The sequence below is a fragment of the Apaloderma vittatum genome, unplaced genomic scaffold (genome assembly GCF_000703405.1).
Source record: "Apaloderma vittatum isolate BGI_N311 unplaced genomic scaffold, ASM70340v1 scaffold13072, whole genome shotgun sequence".
Taxonomy (NCBI): Eukaryota; Metazoa; Chordata; class Aves; order Trogoniformes; family Trogonidae; genus Apaloderma; species Apaloderma vittatum.
The window spans coordinates 521-25199 of NW_009705342.1; the positions used below are offsets into that span (position 1 = coordinate 521).

Below are 24679 nucleotides of genomic sequence, written 5' to 3' on the forward strand. Positions count from 1 at the left end.
GGCACCGTGGAGGGGAGCTGGGGCTGGCAGCGATGGGCTGCGGTGGGTGAGTCAGGGGCCATCCGGCGAAGGTGCAGGGAGGCCACACACGCCCATATCACGGCAGGGTGCCTTATGTGTAGCATGGTTTTCATGGCACATGCCACAGGCCAGAAAAGAGGGTTGAAGAGGCACGGTGTGAGGAGCCCAGTGTGCATTAAGAGTCCATGTTGAGCAGCTTGAGTTTTGCATCTTTGCTAAAAGTCTCTTGTGCTTCACGGCAGCTTAGCATGAAAAGTTATCTCCCCTAAACAGGTTAACGGGATGAGCAATGCCTGATAATTTTATTACAAAATAGCTTTCTTTTAATGTCTTAGTCATACCTTAACGTACCACAGCATACCATCAGATAGATCACAGTTTTTAGCCTCACAGCATGGCATTGTCACCTCTCTTGCACTTGTGGTTATCATCTCTTCACTGAAGTGTCAGAACTGCTGCTCGAATCTTAAAAGTTGGAAATAAAGTAGTGCCTACCAGAAAGACAGCTCTTGTTGCAAAACACTTTTTCAGTTTTAGTTAACTGGGCAGAGCGAGTGCTGTTTGTGAAAAGAGTCCCTTTTACCCATAGATAGCCTCTGGGGAAATCCCTTAGTCATGAATTAGGTGAGAAGCAGAGTATTTCAAAAACAGCGTGAGGTATTTAGAAATGGAATAGAGGTAATAAAGTCTTAACTTAGAGAAACAGAGGGTATCAAAGGGTTCAATCATTCCTTTGCTGGTTGCAAGATATTAAATATACTTATCTTCAGCCCTTGTCTGTCCAGACCCATAAATGACAGACACATTTTATATTAGAGCTTATTGCATGTTAATGCTGCTACTTACTGGCTTTAGCTAATTACAGAAACTTTTGTCTTCACATATAGGGTCCATAATCACATTTTCAAACAAGGTTATTATCAGTTAAGTTTTTGTATTTACACACAGTCTGTTTTATTTGGGAACAATGTAACTATCTGCTCTATTAAACATACAAAAACACTAATATTTTTCAGAGTGTGTGGCAGGAGTTAAAGATTCTGAGCATGCACTTGTGTAATGGACACAGGCTCTAGTTCTCTTTATTGTCCCAAACATTGTATTTTAATTTGAAACCTTCATTGGTTGAAGGCTTGCCAAATGTGTAATTCACCACTGATCTAACATTAAGAGCAGGTCTAAACATGCACAGTAATATGAAGGTTGCCAGCCCTTTGCTTGTATCTGTGGATACCAAAAACAGCAGAACCAGTTCAGAATACTAGAACAACAGAATGCAGAACAAAATCTTGTTGTGCAAGTTTTAAAACTTTTATCTGTGTAACCTTTGTAAGGATTGTAGTGGGGTTTTTTTTGTGCTTTGTAATTAAGTAGCTCAAGTCCTCATGTTCCACTCTGTGTCTCACTGTGTTTCCTTCTGCAGTATATATAGTAGTGATGATGATGAAGAAGATGTTGAGATGTATGATCACGATTATGATGGTCTGCTTCCTAAGACTGGAAAACGTCACTTAGGAAAAACCAGGTGGACCCGTGAAGAGGTAAATCTGAGTTAATTCCTCTCCTGCAGGAAAAAAGACAGAGAGAGCATGGATCACGTTCTTCTCAAAGTTGCTTATCTTCAAACTAAGTTCACTGACAGCCCCATGTATATGAATGAGGACAACATTTTCAACCCATTAGCTACATTCAGTTTTACTTAACTTTGAGGATTGTTCTAATGTTTAAAATAAAATGTACAAACACATGTTTTTTTTAATGTCCACCAAGGTCTGCATTACAGGTATGTAAGTCTCTGTGTAATCCCTGTTGGAGAAACAGATTTCAGAGTCACCTGCAGCAATGCTTGAATTGTTACTGCTGCCTCTTGTTGTTTGAAACGGTTGCTATGTGAGAACTGACGTGTGTTCAGTGTCCCACAGCAGCAAACTGTGGCAGAAACTGCTGCAGTCCTTTTGTGCCATTTGAAATTTGCACTTTAATTGCAACATTATGATCTGGGTGGTAATAAATTAAAAGCTAGAAGAAAGAAATCCAGCAGCACCAAAATTGGGCATTCCAGATGTATTTTGCTTCTGAAGGTCAGAATGTGCTTTAGTCACGGTGCCCTTTTGCTGACTTTCTGGCTAAATTGTGGTATCGGACTCCTTTTCCAGGTGGATATCCTGTGGCCATTTAACGCCTTTGAGTTTATTGTGTAGTACATTAACACGGTTCTTATGTTTTGTCTTTCTCTACCAATGTATATGGATACGTAAACAGTGGCAGGTCACCTCTTACAAGCATTTTTAAAATTTTATTCAAGTCATAGTCTGTTCTGTCAGAGGTGGATGTGGTTGTGATGTGGCCTGGGAGGGAAGGATGACCGAGGAGCCCAGTGGCCACTTCCTTGTCACATGAACTGGGAGCCTCCTGGGAGGTGCTTGTCAGGAAAGGGGAGAGTTGTTTCCCTCCTCTTATCTCTTGGGGCAGTCCTCGCTTGTTTTACACTATCTCAATCTTTCCCAGTACATGAGATTGGTTTCTTTTGTCTGTGGGTCCGTATTTCTGGCCTTATCATTAAAAATACTGGGCCAAATTTCTTCTTACTGCAAATATGCAAAATTCCCTCACTGTGATCAAGACCGAAAGGAGCCGTTAGTTTTGTTGGGCATTTGTTGTCCATGGACAGGCAATGAGTGAATTACTGGGACTCCTATTATTTGCAAGACATGTGAAACTTAAGGCTGTGTTTTTCAGAGGTCCCCAGACAGCTGGGTGCCTCAGTGTTACTGAATTTCGTTGTTACTCCGATGTCTGGCATCTAAACATCTGTACCCTCCTTTAAATCCAGTGCAAGAATAACAGTTGTGTTGCTTTGAGCAGTCAAATGAGAATGTATAATGTGAGTCAAAAGACAGTGCAGAAAAAGTCAGTCTTTTTCCCGTGGTCCTGTAAAGAACCTACCAAAATCCATAGAAGTAGAAATGTCTCCTGGTTTAAACAATTAAAAGTATGAGAAGACTATAGACCACCTCCTCTCACACTCAGGAAGCAGAAATAGATGCTTTAAAAAGCTAGAAGGACGCAATTTTTAAAAAATATGTTTCATTTGCAGTGTAAAGAGATTGTGATATTAATTTTGTCTGTTTTTTTTTTAATGATTCAGGATGAGAAACTAAAGAAGCTTGTGGAGCAGAATGGCACAGAAGACTGGAAAGTCATTGCCAATTTCCTTCCTGTAGGTGGATATTGGTTTCTGTTTCCAGTTCTAGTGACAACTCTTTATCAGGTTTCCAAGTAAGGGAAAGGGGAGTGGTTGCTTTATAGTTACATTTTTTTGTGGAAGATATAAAACCTCCACAGATGGAGACCTCAGAAATTTAGTTAGAATATTGTGGAAACCCTTACCATTAGTTTTCATTTCACTTCTCAGAAAAGGTTATAAAAAACCAAGTAAAAATGGGGGGTGATGGGATGTTGCACAGTAGATAGTCAACGTAACACTGAAACAAAATGTCTCAGCACAGAGAGAAAATAACTTTGATGAGTTATAAGTGTGGTTTAGAAGATAACTGCTTTGCGAGCACTTCAGCCTTTCTAGAAATACTGCCTGTGAAAGCATGGCGGCTGTTGGGTGAGTGATGAAGAGTCAGTCTGTGTCGTTTTGGTGATACAGTCCTCACTGCAGAAATGATGGAAATCTTCCTAGGTCAGTGAGCAGATATATAGTCAAGCTCCTTCTTCTCAGATCAACTGTGTCACTCCGTGGTGTTCAGTAGCTCTAGCTGACAGTGAAATACATTGGGAACAAGTGTACCCAGTTAAGAGCATTACCACTCTACATTCGTCTTATCTAAAGAATGGTCTTTTACATTTCACTAGAATCGGACGGATGTTCAGTGCCAGCACCGATGGCAGAAGGTACTAAATCCAGAACTTATTAAAGGTCCATGGACTAAAGAGGAGGATCAAAGGGTAATCAGTTTTCCTTTCTGTCTGATAAATGCCTTACTAGTGACTTTCAAACGTTGGGGCAAAAATCCTGGAGGCTTCGGTGGCTTCAGCACTAATATGGCCAGAGGCACATTGATCCCATCACTATCAGTGCTTAGTGTTTGTATAGTGCTTTCTAAGTTTTTGATGCAAATTAATTAAATGTTGCTTAAAGGCGCTCTGATGTGGAATCACAGTCTAGAAATGCTTAAAGTATTAACAGGTTTTTCTCTTTGGATAAAAATGTAGATGGGAAGTGGGGAATTGTAATTGTATGTTAGCTTTACCCTGGCAATTTTGAGAAATGTTGAAAATACTGTTCCATCACAGAAAAATTTCATTGATTCATTGTGCATTGTTAAATACAGACCATTTTTATGTCCTCCTTTGAAGGTAATAGAACTCGTGCAGAAATACGGTCCAAAGCGCTGGTCTGTCATTGCTAAGCATTTGAAGGGAAGGATTGGAAAACAGTGCAGGGAGAGGTGGCACAACCATTTGAATCCAGAAGTGAAGAAAACCTCCTGGACGGAAGAAGAAGATAGAATTATTTACCAGGCACACAAGAGGCTGGGAAACAGATGGGCAGAAATTGCAAAATTACTGCCTGGACGGTAATGACATACACACCTTCAGCTCTTCAAATAGGAAAAAAAGAAAAAGCTGCAGGTCTGAACAGTCTATTTCAATTGTCTCAGGCTGCACTTTGTAAATAAAAAAAAAATGTTGGAAGCAAAACCTGGAAAGCCAGTAACATCGATGTGTGTTTATCCCAGTGTGCTGTTTGGTCAGTACATGGAATAGTACTCTATTTTTACATGCTTTTAATGTTTGCCATAGGTAAAATAAAAACGGTAACTACAACAAGACTTTGTACCCGTTTCCTAAATGTCTGTGCAGTCTTATTTGTGCTTGCAATAGCTGTCAAAATTTAAATTGATTTAACAGGGAAGGATCAGGCTTTCCAAGTGGAACATAATTTACATTCAGCTAAGTGTATACCTTCAACATGAAATCTGGTCTGTTTATTCAAAACGATTTAAGAGAAGGCTGCTTCAACATTTGTAATTGCTCCTGAATCATCCAGATGATTTTGACCTGTTAAAAATCCATGTATAAAACAGGATAAACCGAATTCCTCAAAGTCGAGACGTGGAAATACTTGTCTCATTGAAAAGTTACGCACATCTTGCATACAGTTCCCGAGGTTCAATGTCTTACTTGCTCTGTAGTAGAAGTGACTCAACATAATGTGTAGTCAAGCAAATAATGTAAGCAAGGGAGAGGTTTCCCTTCTCATTTTTATTCCTGGTATTTGGTGGAACGGCTTCAAGTTCTAAATATAATGCCTAAGACAATGATAGCTTTTTAAATGGGCATTTCCTAGGCTGTTTTCACCTAGAAGAAGACAAGAAAGGAATTACCACTTTGAAAGGGTTTTTTTTGTAGCTTCCATGCATCTCAGATATTGCTTTCACTGTGCGGTGGTGATGTTTTTCAAACAGAAGAGCGGCTTCTAAGCATACTCTTAAAATCTCACAAACTTGATAAGTTGGCTTTTTCTGACTCACGTATGTGAGAGTTTGAATCTCGTGTTTTCTGCAGCTAAGAAAATTCTCAACAGCATTGTTTACTGAATTAGCATGTATAGCATGATGTTGTCTTTGTCTAGGTGGCTTGTTGGAAAGTTGCTGCCTTTCAGGGAGTTGCTGCCAGGTCGGAGAACAGCTCAAGGTTTAAACAGAAATTCCGTCAGCGATTTACCTGCCTACTGATGCATTTGAACTGTGAACTCTTCATCTTTAAAACTCCTTAGATGTACGTATTTCTGTTGCAGAACTGATAATGCTATCAAGAACCACTGGAATTCCACCATGCGCCGAAAGGTCGAGCAGGAGGGCTACCTGCAGGAGTCCTCCAAAGCCTGTCAATCCTCAGCAGCCGCTGGCTTTCAGAAGAGCAACCACTTGATGGCCTTTGCTCACAACCCACCTTCTGCGCAGCTGCCGGTTGCTGGCCAGCCCCCCTTGAGCAGTGACTACCCCTACTACCACATCTCCGAGCCGCAAAATGTAAGCACCTGAAAATGTGGTTTTCTTCTTTTTTTTTATTTTATTTTATTTTGCCTTGTTGACTAGGTGGGTGCAGTTTAGCCATACCTGCTTTTAGGAAGCACGAAGGGTTTTCTCCCAGTCTTGGTGGACTTGTAGGTGTCTCAAGTCAGGCTAGGGTTTCTTTGGCTTCTTTCAGTGATGAAAATGTGTACATTTCAAACTGATTGCTGGCATTCAGGTGGTGGAGTCAAATTCAGAGTTTTTAACGTCTTGGAAACAGTGAGCATGTTTCTTATTGGTGAATGTAACATTTCCTGAAAATCGGTTGAATCTGGTTAATTCTGTGTTCTATGTCAAAACCGCCAACGTTCCCTTCAGTAATATTCTGTTTGTCAATTGCCTGTTGGAGCCAAGTAAACAAGTATTGTTTTTAATCTGATTCCTTTTCTATTAATGATTAATAATGAAATGGGCAGTTTCGTTGTAGAGTTTTAGACTGTAATAAATTGCATCTTTTGCATTTTCACTCCCAATTTAGAAAAATTTTACAAGTGCATCTATAAATTATTCATCTTTTCTCACTCAGGAAGGGTAGATATTTCATATATGAATATTAGTTCTTCCTCTGTAATGCTCACTGTCATATTCCTAAAAAAATTTTTACTTTTCTTGTAAATGGAGTTGGGTTTTTTTCTGTTTCATCTCTGTAGATTATAAATATTAAGTACTTAAAACCAAAGTATGTTTAACACAAATTCAAAATGCAGGCAGACAGTATGGTAGAAATAATAACTTTCAGTGTGGTAGAAATAATAACTTTCAGTGTCTTTTGCTTTTTGGCCTAGGTCCCTGGTCAGATCCCATATCCAGTAGCACTGCATGTAAATATTGTCAATGTTCCTCAGCCAGCTGCTGCAGCTATTCAGGTAGATAACTTGAACCTCATTTCAAGAGTCAATTTGTTAAACATTAGATAAGTCAAAATGCAGATATCGCACCTTAAGGAAGCATTTTAATGTATTAAGTGTGGTGAAGAGAGAAAACGGGGAAGGTGGGGGCGTTCTAACGCGGCTTATAATTGCTTCTGCTGAAGTAGATTTAAAACACAGTAGTTGACACCTGGCGTGATAGCTTTCACTTTCTCCATTTCAAATGTCTGTACTGAAATTCAGCAGGGACTTTGGTAGTGGAAAACACAATTGACATTTGTTTCATCTTTGAGTCTAATTTGGCTGTTAGAACCACAGGACGGCAAAGCCATAAGCATTTTAGTTGCTACATCCTATCAGACCTTTATCTTTTCTTTTCCCTTAACTCTTAATTTCAGAGACACTATAATGATGAAGACCCTGAGAAAGAAAAACGAATAAAGGAATTAGAGTTGCTACTAATGTCGACTGAGAATGAACTGAAAGGGCAGCAGGCATTACCAGTAAGATTGTCACTGTGTGCTTGGATGGAGGGATAGCAGCATTACCCCAGTGCTTGTCTTTTTAACTTTTTACTCCCCCTCTGCCTTCGATACTAATCAAGGCTCTATATTTCCGTTTTAAAAGGATGAAACATAGCACATGTGTAACCTGTATCTGCTTTGTAAATTCTTCTATGGAAAAAACAATGGCAAACAATTTGCAGGTATTTTACTTCGCAAAGTGGGAGCAGGGCTGGGCTCTGTTAATGTGATGTGATATTGGAAACCTGATGACTGTACGAAAATGAAAAGTCCCACAGATGTTAAATTAATGGGATCTGCATTTCTGAAAGTGTGCAATGGTTCATGTGATGAAAATGTAGTGCCTGTACAGTAGATTTTTCTCCTCTGTTGTATTCTTTCCTTCAGCTGTGTTTTATATACTTCGTAAGCTTCAGACTTGGTGCATGTTTGACAGTTTGTTTTACTTCTCTGAATAATGTTAGATTCTTCATAACTGCATGTGTGGAGCAAATGCTGGCTATTACTGAATTCTCACACTTGGTTGTATATGTCATTGGATGTTAATGTGTGAAAGCCCTTACGCAATTACTTAACACCATCACCAAAGCCAAGTATCCCCAAATCGTTTTGGAAGATAGGTGATAGCCAGCAGATTCTTTTATTTTATTTTTTTTTTGGGTAATATTTAAATTAATAGTAAAATGACTGCATGCGTGATACGTTAGTCTGGCCACATTTTAACTTTAGTTCATGTTTTGCAATTTCTTCTGTTGCATGATCACACTGGAAAGAAACTTCTGTTAATTTGTTCTTCTGCTTTCCTAACCACGTTGATTTGACAGCCTCTTCATTGCATTGGTGTAAGCTGTAGCGTTAGACAGGGATAGAAGAAGAAAAGGAGATAAGCAAAAAAAAGCAACTCTAACTCTTAAACCTTTTAGCCTTCTACAGTACTGAGCGCTCAGTAGGGAAATCCTGCCGTTTCTTGCTTCTCACAGAAAATGACTTGCAGACACTTTTTGAGCTTTTGGAGTAACACAGTACAAATAGATTGTGTGTTAGTAGTGATATCCGCTCATAATCCTGGAAGTAAATTCTGAGGTTACTTTGGGATAACAAATACAATGCCGATATTACTTAAAATGAGATCTTGCACTGATGAAAGGAAACATCTTGACAATTGTTTCGTAGGCATAAACTTTTAGACGATGATGCAACTACTTTTATCTTTCCTCCAGTGGCATCTGACACCTTGTGCAATTTCATTGCTAAGTTCCTTCTGCCTTCTTCCCCCCTCCTTTTTCTTTTTTTTTTTCCTTCTCTTCCTTCTCCCTTTAGACACAGAACCACACATCAAACTACCCCGGCTGGCACAGCACCACGATTGCTGACAGTACCAGGACCAGTGGTGACAGTGCACCTGTTTCCTGTTTGGGGGAACATCACCACTGTACTCCATCTCCACCAGTGGATCACGGTTGCCTACCTGAGGAAAGTGCATCCCCTGCACGGTGCATGATTGTTCACCAGAGCAACATCCTGGATAATGTTAAGAATCTCTTAGAATTTGCAGAAACACTCCAGTTAATAGACTCCGTAAGTAAACTTGCCACCTCAGGTGGATTCGTGCGTGGTCAAGGAGTAAGGGGAGAGGAACCGGGACCGTCCTAAATGTGTTTATTTTTTTTCCATTTCCCCCGAGTAACTTCTAATTGCTACAAGATCTGAAGCTTAGCTTCTGACATAACAAAATGCAGCTGCTTATAAATGAAGTTCCCGAGTGTGGATACATACGCTTTTTGTGGGTGTCTCCCTTTCCTGCTGCCTCTGGGTATGGGAGTGTGATTTTTAGCAAACTGCACATTAGGAGCTTGAAACAATCTCTTGATATTAAATCTCCTTAAAATAAAATCAGAGACACTGTGAAAGATGAAATGATACTTATTTATATTTGAAGTGACACGTGTTGTAGATTTGTGTGTGGCTGATCATGCATCTGCATAATTTTCTGAAAGTTTTTGTTGTAGCTTCAGTAGCCGCTTCTCAAAGTTTAAGGAGCTTGCCCTGGCGTATGTGAAGAACTGGGAACATGCATTTTAAATGCCGAGTACCTGACTGACACTGACATGGGCCTTTTCTCACTGTGGTCTCTGGGATACTGCATGTGACAGAAGTGGCACATTGATACACATTTGTTGGTGGCACCTTCCTTCAGCAGCAGAGGTGTCTGCTTCATGCAGCATCATGTCCTGTTCAGCACATCCAGAGCAGGCATGCAGGTCAGAAGGAGACTAGTCTTGTTTTGGAGCCCAAGGCACACAGTTTTGGTAGCGAAAGGCACTGTCTTCATAACAAACAGAAAACCCTGGGCAAGTCAGTATTAAGGACATCATGTGTCTCATGGTGCCAGCAACACTACTAGGATGTTGGACCATCTGATGTGATTAAGGTGTATACTGAAAACACGAATAAGCGTTCACAGCGTTGCTACTCAAGTAAACAGGGTCAAGGTGAATTGAACTGGGAAAGACTTGGTTGTTGTTATTGGTTACAGGCATATCCTAGCGCTGTATTTTCATGAGGTGGCACTATACACTGTCTTATAGCTCCGTGCCTCCCACGTTGTTTCAGGATCCTTCATCATGGGGTGATCTCAGCAGTTTTGAATTCTTTGAAGACACAGACACTTCGGCTAGCAAAGCTCCCTCAGGCAAAATCGCGCAGCTTCAGCAAAGAGGGCCCAGAGCTTGTAGACTGCAAGGACACCCCATCGCATGCTTGAGCAAAATCCTGTCGAGTCAGGGCTCTCCTGGCTCACCAAAGTCCTTATCTGCCTCACAGGGCAGCGCGGCTCCGTGGGTCCTTCTTCGCAAAAGGAGAGGGCACTCCAGCCCCTTAGCCAGTGGCCACGGTAGCACCCTGCTCCTAGCTGACGTCAGCAGCTCAACTCCTCCTAAGCGCTCCCCTGTCAAAAGCCTGCCCTTCTCTCCCTCGCAGGTAGATCAAGACTTCTGCACAGATGTTACTAATTCTCAAAAGTCACCCCAGCCTTAACAATTTAGAAACTAATCCTTTGGAACAAATGACTAATTACCGTTGCGCTTGTTGATTTCACTCCATGTTTGAATCTTCTCACTGCTCTTAATCTTCACTGCTGAGCTTAGATCATCAGCAAGCTAACTGTTGATTCTCTTGTTTTAAATTAATCTGTGGGACCTGGGGCTTTTTTTTCCTTTTGGATCATTTTTATGGGGGAATACAGTTGCTTGCTTTGCTCTTGCTGTTAACTCTTTCGACTACGTGAGTTTAACAATGTCTGATTATTTGTAATACTTTCCATCTCTGTCCACTTACAGTATGATTCATTGACCTAGAAAACCCCAAACTGCATTTAAATAGCATTCAGGTTGTGAGACAAACTGACAACAACCAGAAAATTCAAATCACAGCCCGCCAACCTCAACTCAGGCCTTGTGGGGGGGAAGTGGAATAGGAATGAGGAGGAAAATGGCCTGTTAAAATGGTTGGGCATGCACTTCCAAATTCCTTTTGATGGTTGCTTTGTTTCACAGCTGTAGCACTATTTAAAACTGCTTTGGTTTTTTTGTTTGTGTGTTTGTGTTGGGTTTTGCCTTGGTTTGGCTTTAGCCCCTGAAGTCAGAGAAAACACTGTTTCATGAAGGATAGTAAAAGACTGCATGTCTCCCACTGTATTTGGTGTTTTAATCATATATCATTTGTTCAGTGGAGTCTATATCTTCTTACATGCCATATTTTTACAATGTGTGTTTTAATCTGATGCAAGTCAAGTCTAGAACGTAATATGGTGAGTCATTGTCAGAATAAACGATTCTTACGCTAGCTTACGGATTCATAGACATTAGAAATGGAAGTATTTTTTTAGGTTACTAGGTAGAACTCATGCAAAACCAGTTTCTCCAAACTAATACTGCCACCTCCTTTTTGATCAGCTATTTCCATTCCAAAACACTCCACACACCAGTCACAGGTGGCAGTTTTCATTTTATGCTGTGAAAATGGAGCACTTTGTTTTGAGACATGATAGGAAATTTGTTTTCCTGTTATAAACACTTTATTTACTGCCTTAAAAGCATCTAGATTCCCTATATAAATCTTAGTGAGATTTAGCTGTTTCCTGAAACATCCCTTAGTAATTTTCACGTACTTCTTACTTGGGCACACTGCTTTTAATATTAATTAAAATTTATTTGCAGAAAATCCAAATCAGGCTTTTAAAATGTGGCTCTTAAATCAATGGAGAGTGTTTTTCGTTGGAATGGAGTGTCATTTTCTTTATAACTCCCCTCTCTAGAAATGCTAGTTTTGGGTTCGTTAGTGCTCGAGCCAAACTGCTGAGCATTGTTCTGCCATGTAGTCAGGTACCCCATGTACATCTGCTCACATCATAGGGTCAGGAGAATCACATCAATCAGAAGGAAATATTTTCTTTTTCTTTTGTTTAATAACGTCGGCTTGAGGAGTCGACCTTGCAATCTGGCTGTTACTGTTGATTTTTCCTTTCCCTCCTTGTAGTTCTTGAACACCTCATCCAATCACGACAGCCTGAACCTGGACAACCCTGCGCTAACTTCCACGCCGGTGTGTGGCCATAAGATGGGTGTTACCACGCCGTTCCACAGGGACCAGACTTTCAAAGCACAGAAGGAAAACCACGTGTAAGTCTGTTACCACACTGTTTTGTCAAATTCGGGAGCATTTATTTCTTCGGGTTTGCACACAACCGAAGTGCTGTGCCACTGTACAGGCAGCTGTATGCATCCTGCGGAGTTGTTTGCCAATACATTCAGATTTTTCTTGGTGTGGATTAAAACTTCCACTTTCTACCCGTGGAGGTAGGTTATTAATACAGAGCAATCGTGCGTACAGACTCACCGTTTTTTTAAACAAAGCCATTCTACCTTATCACAGTTAAGTAAGTGTTCCGCCAGAAAAGTAAAATGGATTATAGGATTGCATGAAAATATTTGTCAGCCACTGCCTGTATGCACGTATCTCTGTAAAGATGTAATAGTTCCAAGCATGTTCCTTTAAAGTTTTTCTCTCTCTTTTTAAAGTTTCAGAACTCCAGCAATCAAGAGGTCGATATTAGAGAGCTCTCCAAGAACACCCACTCCATTCAAAAACGCACTTGCAGCTCAGGAAATCAAATATGGTCCTTTGAAGATGCTGGTAAGAAGGAAACAATGATAAAAGTTGCTTTGATATTAGTGCAGAGGGATGTTCTGGGACTTGGATATAACGTTTCTTCCTTTCAGCCTCAAACTCCGACTCATCTTGTTGAAGATCTGCAGGATGTTATCAAGCAGGAGTCGGAGGAATCTGCAATAGTGGCTGGGCTACATGAAAGTGGCCCCCCTTTGCTGAAGAAAATCAAACAAGAGGTAAATCTGAAACTTACCAGAGGCAATTTAATTCAGCACTCTTCGCTGAGAAGCTTATACCAATACCTTTTCTGTTAAATAGCTGTGTCTCTTTTTCTTTCATGTGAGCCCCAAGATCTTAGTGTCAGTTCTATATAGTATACTAGGCATGCCTAATTCATCTCCCATTGACTTCCATAGAAGTCTTTCTGCTGTTTTCAGCAGGGGTTTGCTTGGGCCGTTCTAATGCAGTTTCATTTGAAACTTAAAAAGAAAAAAAAATTAGACGAGAATTTGGATTGAATCTTTCTAATATTGGTGAAAACTATAGAAGAACCCCATGGGGATCAAGCTTCATGGAGTGGCTTAGAAACCTGAACATTTGAGGACATTGCATTATATTACTTTGTCACTAAAGTTCTAAAAATACATCCTTTCTAGAGGATTAAACTCCTGAATACTGACAGAGCACTGAGTGCAAGTATTCAGTTTTATTAGGTGGGGATTTTTTTGAGAACCTCGAACTTTTTTGTTCTTCAAAGAGCAAGTGTGCTGTAAAAGTGTTCTTCAAAGAGCAAGTGTGCTGTAAACATGCATTATGCATGGCTGTGAAGAATATGTATTCCATTCCAAGGAACTGATGGATAAATCTCCTTCTGGTCAGTTAGGTACAGGTTTTTATCATGGTGCCTTTCCTGCTTTCAGGTGGAGTCTCCAACAGATAAAGCTGGAAATTTTTTTTGCTCTAATCACTGGGAAGGAGAAAACCTGAACACTCAGCTCTTTACACACACATCAACTATGGAAGATGTGCCAGTAAGTTCAAGTTTTCACACTACTAAATTGTTTTTTCTGTTTTACATCTCTGTTCAGTTTTTAAATGCAAAAGAGAAAATACTTCATCTAACCTTCCTTACAAGCAGGCATTATTATTTCCATATAATTTTCCTGTATTAAGCATAAGAAGCAAAATCCTGCTCTTAATTCGGTGACTGTAATGCCTACAGAAGGTGGCGGGAGCTGCAGCCATTGTGCAGCCTCACAGTCTTTGTAATGAGCTGCACTTGGAGGATGCCTGCACCTGTGTATAGAAATGACTAGACATGGAGTTAAAACTGGTGAAAGAAAGAGTCTGTTTTGTTTTTCACAAAGGAGACCTTGCATGAGCACGGTTCCCTTTGCTTTGTTGAGACTATTCACTGGATAAAAAACCTTTGCACATGGCAATGCTCCTGCAAAGCCAAGTACCAGGAACCCCGGGCTGAGGTCTGCCCCAAGGCTGAGTGCTCCATCTGTGGCCATGCCCAGTGTTGCACCCTCTGCAGTCAGGCTGAGTTTGCTTTTAATATGTTCAAATTCAGGTTGTTCCCTTGAGTTAATGAAAAACGTTTGTTTTTTTTCTTTTCCTGTTCAGAATCTTCTTACCAGTTCCGTTTTAAAGATGCCCGTGTCTGAAGAGGATGGTAGTTTTCACAAAACATTTGCAGTACCTAGGAACAGGCCACTAGCTAGTCCTCTACAGGTAACTATTCTTTGATAAAAATACCTTTTCTGTAGAAAAATGCATATATATGTATTTTTCTTTCTCACAGACTGAGTTTAAGTTTTGGGTGTGGAAGAATGAAGTGTTCAGATGAACGTAGTTGAGGATCTCACTTGACCAGTGGAACATGAGGATGCGGAGGCTTCCAGCTGTGCCAGGAAGCTGAACAGGGCAGAGTCCTGCATGCGGGCCATGGTAAACTCAGCTGCCTCCAGTGTTAAACTGGTACAATTGAGAATTAACACGGGCCAGAGGTTTTTTTACTGAAGACTTCTTGTAGGCGGCACTGCTGTTTTGGAGAGTGAAGGAGTTGAGTGGTGTGGTGGTGGCCAGAATTTGTCACTGGCCTTGGGGTGAGAGCAGAGGCTCTGGCACTGCCCGGCACAGATGTGGGCAGTATTGCCCATCCAGCCAAGCCCCAGGGTGGCTTCTCCCTGAGTGCAGGCTGAGATCGCACCGGAAATGTGGTTGTAACCAATGCTCTGAAGGGGCCTCATAACCCCAGTTGTACGTCTTGGGATCTCTGAAGTCAATTAAGTGTGTGACTGTTTTAATGTAAGCCAGATGTGAGGCTGGGTTTTACGTATTTATGCTTTTTACAGGTGTTAACAAACACATATATTTGCTGCACTTTAAAATACAGGTGTTACATAGGGCCTGAGCCAAAGCCCACCAGAGTCATTAGCAGCCTCTTTGTCAACTTTTGTGGACAGAAATCATTCAGAACAAAACACAATGTAGGTAATGATCAGTTATCCTTCCATGACTGAAGTAGATGAATAAGTGATTTGACATCCCTGGTCCACATGGATGAATTGAGGGAAAGTGTCTCATTCCCCAGGGTGAGTCACTGTAAGAAAGGAAATACAGTTCTTGACTTTCAGACACTCCATATGGCTAATCCTTTCTTTCCTCTATCTTCCCAGAATTTACATTAGTGGTTATTTACAGTAGGAAGAAATGATCAAAACCTGTTTTTGATTAAGCATCTCTAGCAAGGCATTATAAAGTGAAATTGTAACATCTCACACATCTCTGAGGCACAGTTTGCCGTGGAGTAAGTTTCTGTTTTTCACTGCAGAATCATTCGACGAGGAGCAGCTTTGGAGGGCAGGGACTGTGTCTCCCTGCTGTGTGGGGGTGTCCGTAGGGGCTTACTTGCTCTTTTTCTCCTAAACAATTTCTTGTCTACACCCTGGTAGATGGCTAAGAGGAGTGTTGGAAGATCAACTGCCCCTGGGTTAGGGCACTTAGTTAGGGATTGAATTAAGACCATCTCATGGCAAAGGAGCCCAAGGCTCCAGCTTTGCAGGGGGTCGCTGGAGGTCCCAGCTAGTGCATGAGAGGAAGCTGCTGGTCCCCACAGGCTCATCCCTGCTGCCTTGCCAGCGCACTGTCACCTGCTCCTGTTCCCCGGCCAGACTCCTGGCTCCTCCTTAGATTTAGGGCAACATTTTCAGGCAGCTAAACAGTTTGTTGTGGGTTGTCATGTTAGTGGTAGTTGCCTGCACTCGGCCTGTAATAAAACGAAGCATCTGAGGTGCCTGTAAAATAGGATCTTTTGATCTTTGGCATAACAGTGCTATGTTTCGTGCTATCTAAAAATAATTTCTTTACAAGCTGCTGTAAATGGAAGGACTTGTTTAACCTCTCCTCACTCATGCTGATTCTGTTCAGGAAGTTTACAAGAGTCAATTTATGGGTCATTCTGGATCCCATTCTTCAGTCCTTGTTTGGGAAAAGTATGTTAAGAGTCAGGTATTCTCATTTCTTGGTGAAAGAGGACTTTTTCTTAAGCAGGAACTGAGTTAAAAAGGACTTCTCAACTCAGTGTTTAAAACGTGTTGAACTGAAAGAAAAAGCAGCTATAAAAAGCCCTCGAATTTATGCAGATTCTTGGTGAACCAGTATGAAGGTAAAATTGCTCTGTCATTGACAAAACATTGAGTGTGTCAGCTGAAGTGTAATCCTAAATGAAGAATGAGGCTAGAGCTTTCTGTGACAGTGGCATAGACAGCTTTTTCAGAATGAAATACAGATGTTTTATAAAAATGCGGTATTGTCTGCTGATCTCTGCGCTCTCTGAATTGGACTTAGTGTTGTAGTTAAAAGGGGGAAATCTGCTTCATCCCTGGTAAGGCCGCTTGGCCTCACATCAGAGGGGAGTTTGGCCTCGTGCAGCTTGGGCAGGATGGGCTCTCTGGCTCTCTTACACGCCAAAGACTGCTGCTGCACTGCCCTAATCCTTCTCCCAACTACGTCCCACTGGAGCCGGATGTCTGTGATGAGGACACAGCGAGTCTAAAGAGTGCAAAGCAATAGAAAATGTTAGAGTTTGCACTTGATTTTGGCTGGTAGAATTTTATATGCAATCGATTTTTAGTATGTTATTGTTCTAGGCTTTCTAGTTTGCAGGTTGGTGTGTCACCGACATACATGTAGACGCACACAGCCCCTGGACTAAATCCATTGATTCCATGCAGGTAGACATTAAACATGAGAGAACTCATCTGGGTAAAATTTAATTGTGTCTGCATATGTTTACATTGCTGCTGTTAATATTTTGGGCTTGATCCAACTGCTCTCACTCAGGCAAATTCTCATTGACTTCAATCCAAGTAAGAATTACAGCACTCTCTATATCTTGGGATGTGTGCATGGAGAGGGAAAAGAGAAAGAAAGAGAGCACTAAGCTTCTTTTTTTTTTCCTGTTTAAAATGTTTGGTTCTTAAAGCTCAATTTTCTTTTAAATTTGAACTTACTTAAGAGGTAGTATGTTTACCAGCCCACAGTAATTTTCATTGGTTTAATAATTTGTGCTGCATTTACATAAAGAAAAAGATATTCGGCTAGCAATAAACTCACCGAAATTCCTGTTTACTTACTGTTTTACCCTTAAATTCCAAAGAAGGCAAGGGTAACAACTGTTCAAAGCAATCTCCAAGCGTATTTTTTACTGCAGTTTGGATACATGACTGATCATACGCAACTTAATAAATAAGTTGCTTACCGTGTCAGATGGCGCAGTATGATTCACCATCGCTTAGGAGGAACAGCGTGTTGCATCATTTGGCCTATGAGGTCAGGTAGCTGCATATAACTGCACTGGGAGTGCGGTGGTATCCTTGTTGTGCTGCAGTGGGGAAAAAAAGTCCCCGTAGATCCAAAAAGAGACCCTCATTTGATTGCCTGGTTAAGTGTCTGTAAAACGTTGGACCTAAGGGCAGCTGTGCATAGGATCTTTCTGGCAAGGTGGGAGGGTTCAAGCAACTTCTTTGTCCTGCATGGCAAATCTCACGGTTGTGCACTGGATGTTCTCTTCCTGGCAGGAATAGGAGATGTCTCACGTGTTGCCTTGGGGTGGAATTACTCTTACACTCTCACTGCATGGATCTAAACACTTCTGCTTTTTACTGGGGGAGTTAGTTACAACCTATATTTTTGCACCCTATATTTTTGTCACTCAAACAATAGTCAGTTGCACGGCGGAGAGATTTTGGCCTCCCTGACAACTAAGGTTAGGATTTTGGGATAACATATGAAGGCAAATCAGTGATCTGTACTGAGGATTTGCTTGAATAGTGCCTTGAAGAGGTTATGTAAAGAAATGTGTTTCTGGCCCTTCCTATGTAAAAGTTATGTTTTATTTCACATTATGTTCTTTAACAGTAGCAGTACATAATACAAACTATCCTAACATAGACATTTTAACAGATAGAAAAGTAGGCTAAATCATAGACCATCCATCCAGCCCTACAGGCTATCAGAAGACACCATAAAATGGAACCTTTTAAGAAAACAGTGCTGCTTTGATATCTTCTTGCCACAGTAACAAAGGAAACAACACAAGGTAGAAGCCCTGCAAGCAAAAGAGAATGTTCTCAACCCCTAGCTCCTGTCACTTTCCATTTTTTAACCACAGACTGACACATTTCAGCTCGAATTTCCTGACTTTCAGCGGTTTATGTAACCATTTTCTTTAAAGAGTAAGTTTAAAGGATTTCAAAAGTAACTTGGTCAACTTTTTCAAGACTGTGAGCTGTCATTAAGCTTAATTTTCTCGGTTTAAAAAGTGAAATGTGGAATGTCATTTGCAGCTGGTTGCAAGACAAAATATACGAAGAGACAGCATGCTCTCATGCAGCAGCAAACTTTCTCTGGCTCTCCTCCATGGCTCTTTCGGGGGGGTAAGATCCCAATATCTCATACTCTGTTTAATCAAGGAGGGGAAGCACGTTGTTCTCGAGTCCCCGGAGGTGTAAGATTTGCACAGCGAGGGCAGGTAGCCCTGAAGGGTTTCCCTCAGTTGAGTTGTCCCTTCTTTCACCAGTGGCTGATGTGTACAGAAGCTGTGCTTGGCATAGCCGAGCGAGGAAAAGGAGGTTTGACATTACAGGTCAGTCACTGCAGGTTTTTCCTCCCAGCGCAAAAAAATTGGGGTTGTAAACAGGTCAGGGGTTACAGCTGCCCCGAGCAGGCAGTGGTCTCTTGGAAAGAAGAAAATTGACAGCTTAACTATCAACCATTTGCAGCAATGTGTTCTGATCTGTGAATAAAAATAATTACTTAAGGACAAAACTAGAAAGGGACGGAGTATCCTAATGTGAATTGCAGGTGCTGAGCCCATTTCCATATCTCTTCCATTAATCTTACTAGGAAAGCTCATATATTTCAGACAGGAGTTTCGTCTGAGTAAGGGCTTCAGGGTTAAGCTCTTAAAAGCGCCACCAAATAGCTCTTTCTAGCTCTGGCATCATGCTTATAATAAAGCTGAGAAGTCGGACCATCTTCCTCACTTGCATTTACCAAACTATATCTGGGAAGCCCCAGAGTCTAGGAGAAAGCTGTCCCATGCCCTGGAAGAGAAGTACCGTCCTGAGCAGAAAAAGTGCTCTGCCTTAGAAAATTAAATAGGATTCATTTATGGTCACTTGAGTTTTTACTGTCTTTACTGTCTGTTGCAAGCCTTCTTTTCAGCAGCATGTTCTGCAAATTATTCATACTGTGTTATTTAACAGAAAATTGACAAAAAATTAATCTTTTTACAGTAGAGAAACATTATAAGATACCTTCTAATAGTATGAGCCTTTCAAACTTTTTGCTTTCGTTGGTTTCAAATGCCGGCACAACTTGGCTAAATTTATGGAGATGTATGTAACACCGAGAGCTTTGCTGGAGTTGCTGAAGATACCTGCCAGTGTAGCGGAGATTTAAAATCCACCTTTTACCACAAAGTATATTTACTGCACTTCCATTAGTTGAGGGGCTTGGTAATGCAAGACTGCAGCAGTATTTGGTTTTGGCATCCACTCCTAACAGGCAAGGTGTTGTAAGACAGGACCTCTCTTAAGCTATGCAGGCAGCACATGACAAGGCGGTCCAGGCTCTGAGTGCAGGAGGACTAGTTCTGTTAGAAATGCACCGTTCCATACAGTTCTTTTCTTTCCTTACTCTGGTGTGTTTTCTCTAGATGGTCCAAGTTTTTATTTAAAGTGCTTTAACTGGATATCCCAGTTACAGCTCTGACAGTTTGTTTACAGTTTGCATCTGCCTGAGGGCAACTGAAGACATGTTACAGGATAAGTGAGGTAGTTTTGCTGCCAGGAGAAGGATGTGCTGGTAGGATTACTGAGGTTAAAAAAAAATGAGCCAGGGAGAATGACATAGCTGGAATTGTACCATGGCACTGTAATTTTATCCTATGGGAACTCGTAGTAGTATACTTTCTCCCTCCTGCTCCCTGTTTTAACTTAAAGAAGCAAAACTGTGTGTAGAAGAGAAGAATACAGCAGGAAGTACTGGCAGAAAAAGCTTAAATTTTTTAATTGATAGCAAAACTAGGAGTTGTCTCCTGCTCTTTGAGGCAATAAACTATATGTATGTGGAACAAATTGTACTGCGGAAATCCCTTTCTTTCCCCACTGGCTAGGGATTTAACTGCCAAAATCTCACTGTGAGATGACTGAATTTAAGTGGGAAGAATCCACTTGCTCAATGAAAGCATGCCCATTGATTTCGTTGTGTTTTTGGGTCAAGACTTACAGCTCCTAAGTTACAAAACTTTTGTGTTTCCATCCAGTGGTTTGCAGAGTCCGATCTTTGATTGTGTTAGGGGTGATGCAGAGAACGTTCTGCAAAAGCTGGGGGATCTGCCTTGGGTTTCTGCACTGTTCCCCTGCACTCCTCTAGCTTGCTCCATGGATCTCTTCTCTTTTGATAATGTTTGCTAAGCGCTGCTTTCTGCCTCTAACACAGTCCCATCAATACTTGCTGTGGTGCTGGCGTGGAAGGAGATGTTGTGTTTTTCACTTTTTTACTAAAGTCATCCCAATAGCTGCGTGTGCCCGGCCCCGGTGAGGCGTTCTGCCTGCATCGTGGGACCCAGCGCTCCCTGCCAAGAAAGGAAGTAAAACTTCTCACATCAGGATTGCACGTGCCTCCAGCGCTGCGCTGCGGGGCTGGCAAGACAAAGGCATCGGGCTTGTTTTGTGTTGGCTGCTGAGAGCTGAGGCTTCAGACAGAAAATGTTTATTAAAAATACTCACTTTGAATGTTATCTGTGTTCCCTGGGATAGAATCGAAACTTGTCTTAGTAAATAAGCTACTTAGGAAATATATTACTTTAGGAAATGCACTACTTCGGGTCAAATTCTGCTTGCTTTACTGGAGCGAAGTTCTCACCACAGTCAGTGAGACAGCAAAGTTAGTCTCTTTTACAAGTTTATTGTAAGAGGGAAAAAAAAAGTGGAATTTGTTTCTGGGGAAATAATACAAGGATCAAAACTCTGCAGGGAGATTATCCCGCCACTGTCACTACAGCAAAACTTAAGTAAATTCTTTCGGGGAGGCTCAAGCCAGGGCTCTGGCTGATGCTCCTGCCACTTGCGGTGTGTGCTGCCCAGTGCTCCCCCCCGGGGCCGCCGAGCCTGGAGGGAGGGCAGAGGGTTACTGCCTGCCCGAGCGGCTTCTGCTGCGCTGACATCAGGTTAAACGAAGACCAGGCTTTCAGTGGAATGAGTGACATGTAGCAGCCTGCTGAGATGTTGGAGATATCAGGATACAGATTTTTTTTTTTCTCCTTTTCTAAGCACATGGCTGTTAATACAAAGAGTGCAGTGTAGGTACTAACAATTAAGCCTAATTTATGAAATCAGGACACTCCTTGCCTGAAGTTACTCCTGTTTTTTAAAAATTGTCCTACTGTGACAGATGGACTTTTCCTTACATATTTTCAGTTGTCGAAGGGGCTGCTTATCTCATTTCTAGACCAGTGCATTGAAGCTTTGGGGGATCACAGGGAAATATCCGTTGGACACGTCTTTTTTTCCTTTGAAATGATGGATATTAGGGAACCACCAAGTGCTTTTGAGGTGCACGGGCCAAATCTGACTTAAGCGTAAAGCTGATGGCATTGTACCAGGCATTAACTTGATCCCTGATGCACATACCTCTCAAACAGTAGGGTAAAACACTCACAGGTGCCTGAGTCCCAGCCAGGCTTGATAGGAGGCTGTAGGTTCCCAGCTGATACGGGTGCCTTTGAAAAAGTTACCCTGGAAGCTGCTTAACCAGAACATAAAAGAAGCTGCGGCGTGTCGCATGCATTTCTGCGGCATGCAGAAAGTGTGTCACACCTGCTTTTTGGCTGTGTGTGGCATGTGCCCCAGGCTGAGCCACAGCACAAGGTATATGGCCAGCCCAGGCTGAACCACTCTAGAAAAGAGGCATATGGCCTGTTTGTTCACCTCGCAGATGCAGCTTTCCCACAAAAAGCTGCAGAAAACTAATGGTTTGAGGCCTGACCTTGTTGTGGGGAACTTCCAATGAAGCTCGGCAGGAGTTTTGCTTGCAAAAAGGCAGCAGGAGCAGAGATGACATTTGCAACTTGTCTCCAGAGAAGAGAAAGCTGTGTCTAGGGAAGCCCAGCAGAAGCTTACAGAGGACCAACATGCCCTCACCTTGGCCACGCCGCTCACTTACTCGTTGGTTTTGTCCCTTCTAGACTCTAAGCCCTTGGAGGCAGGGAACCTCGGTCCCTGTGTTTGCACCAGTGCCCTGATTAGGGCGTGTTATGAGGAATTATCTGTCTTTCATGTGTTGCCTAGCCTTTTACTATCCTTATGTCCCAGATAACACTGTTTACAGTCAGAAGAGCATTCTGTAAGTGTTTAGGCCAGAGAATAACGTAAGGATCCTCTTGTACAGTTAGCAACTAGAAGGAGCAGCATAAAGGGCCATGGGCACACTGGGGCATTTCTGCTCTTGGGTGGTTTTCAGTCCACTAATTATGCTTCACCAAGTGTCCTGGAGGTTGGGAAGGCTTTGGCCATCTTGTCAAGCAGTGTAGACCTGTAAACATGACCCCTGTTGAAAGCAGAAGAATATAGAGAAGGGTTTCTTGTGACTTGTCTTTCTTGGTGGATCTTGGGCACAGACCTTCTCAATAATCAACAGTCTTAGGATCCCCTTGCAGGTTTCCGTTAAAGCTGTGTGCATTTTTTGGAATGCAGGTTATTGGAACAACTAGCTCTATATAATAATAGAGCTTTTATTCAGGGCTTAGGGAGTATCTCAGTGTGGAAAAGCAGACACACTAAGTAAGTGAAGGAGTTTAATAGAAAAAAAACAGTGTCTGTAAATGTGTGTATGTACTGGTAAATTCCAGGAGCTTTGAAATTTCATTGCTGTTTATAGCTCAAGGTAATGAGAAACAACTCACATATATAGTGAGTAAATAAATACAGTGTGCACAGCCTTCTGCAGATATGTTTATCTCACTTGAGCATTGTACTGAATGGTGTCTGTAACCTCCATAAATACCACAAGAAGTGAAATGGCTCACACGATAATTACAGTACTGTTTCTGCTTAGAGTTGCCCCCCCCCACCCCTTCTTCTCCTTTGCCCGACGAGCTCTCTTAATGGGCACGTGCTGATTGCTGCACACAGGTGAAAGTGGCTTTGAGCGCGGGACTCGGTGTGATCTGTGGTCGGGCCGTCAAGGTTTTCGGGTTCACTTGGGGAACGCAGGGGCAGAGCAGCTGTGTTTCTAGAATGGAGGTTTGGCAGGAATTAGTTGTGCGGTCATAGCACCGAACATTGTAACCGTGGGCTTTAGCCTGTCTGCTGTGTTGGCTGTCAAGTCCACCTGCAAGTAAATTCTTTTTTAGCCCTTTCACAGAAAGGAGGGATTAAAGGCAAGGCTGTAGATTCAGCCTCACAGAGAAGAATCTGTTTGAGAAAGCAGTGGGGAGGTTTGGATCCTGGCTCCTGTGGTGTGACCCTCTGTGGGGTGTCTGGTCTGCCCACCCCTCCGGTCGCTAACTGAGAAGTAGGGGGGTGAGACGTTTTGCCTGTTGCGTTGAGATTTCAACACATTTCTCTGGAGATGAGATGAGATCCTACTGCGTGTTCAGCCACCACTTAATCATGAGTGGGCCTGGCTTTGGCTGGGCCTACGAATAAACCACATTGACGTTCACCTCAAATCTTCTCTGCCCTGCTTCTAATTTAGCATCTGAACAACGCCTGGGAGTCAGCGTCGTGCGGGAAGATCGAGGATCAGATGGCCCTGACGGATCAGGCACGCAAGTACATGTCCACCTTCCCCACCCGGACACTGGTGATGTGAAAAAGGGTCGACGGACAGAGAAGCATTATGGTTTAGAGAACACTTCACCTCCGCTGGGAAATTCCTGTTCCTCTGCATAAAAACTTTTCATGAATGGGAGAAGAGCCTATCTTTGTTGTGGTACAACAGTTGGGAGCAGCACAAAGTGCATTTAGTCACTCAGCATATATATTCTTGTTGGATTTCACCCAACTTAAGAGGATTTTTTTTTTAATAAATGATACTTGCCTAAATTATTAGGTATTAAGTTTGAATCAGTAATTAATGATCTTAAGTGCAGACTTATAATAAAGATAATTTTTTTGTACTTTCTGAGATCAAGCAGACCTAATACACCAGTATTGTTATTTCAGTGATGTGCTAGCCAGGGGTGGGGTTTTTGTTTGTTTCTTTTTAATTTTTTCTTTAAATAATAAAAGAGCAGGTACTCAGACAGATATATTTTAAATCACTGAACAAAATGCATTGGTGTAAAATACTGAAGTGAAAAGCATTACTACAAACGCTAGTCTGTGCAAAGGGGAAAAATTGATCAAGATTGTGAATGCTCAAACATCCATGCCTCTTGAAATACTCTTTTCTGTTATGGTTCTAGACCATTATACATTGTGTGGTTTTG

At 41.8% G+C, this 24679-nt stretch overlaps 1 protein-coding gene across 1 annotated transcript; it reads left to right on the plus strand.

Annotated features, from left to right (window-relative positions):
- The first annotated feature begins 1406 nt into the window (after nt 1-1406).
- MYB (v-myb avian myeloblastosis viral oncogene homolog) lies at nt 1407-24179 on the plus strand. The gene is made up of 14 exons (XM_009865369.1): nt 1407-1562; nt 3170-3241; nt 3886-3978; nt 4390-4610; nt 5834-6068; nt 6896-6976; nt 7378-7482; nt 8824-9081; nt 12040-12182; nt 12582-12696; nt 12783-12908; nt 13593-13703; nt 14302-14409; nt 23944-24179. Exons 1-14 carry the CDS (start codon nt 1407-1409, stop codon nt 24058-24060), a joined length of 1941 nt encoding a protein of 646 aa, XP_009863671.1. The 3' UTR covers nt 24061-24179.
- Nucleotides 24180-24679: the final 500 nt, after the last annotated feature.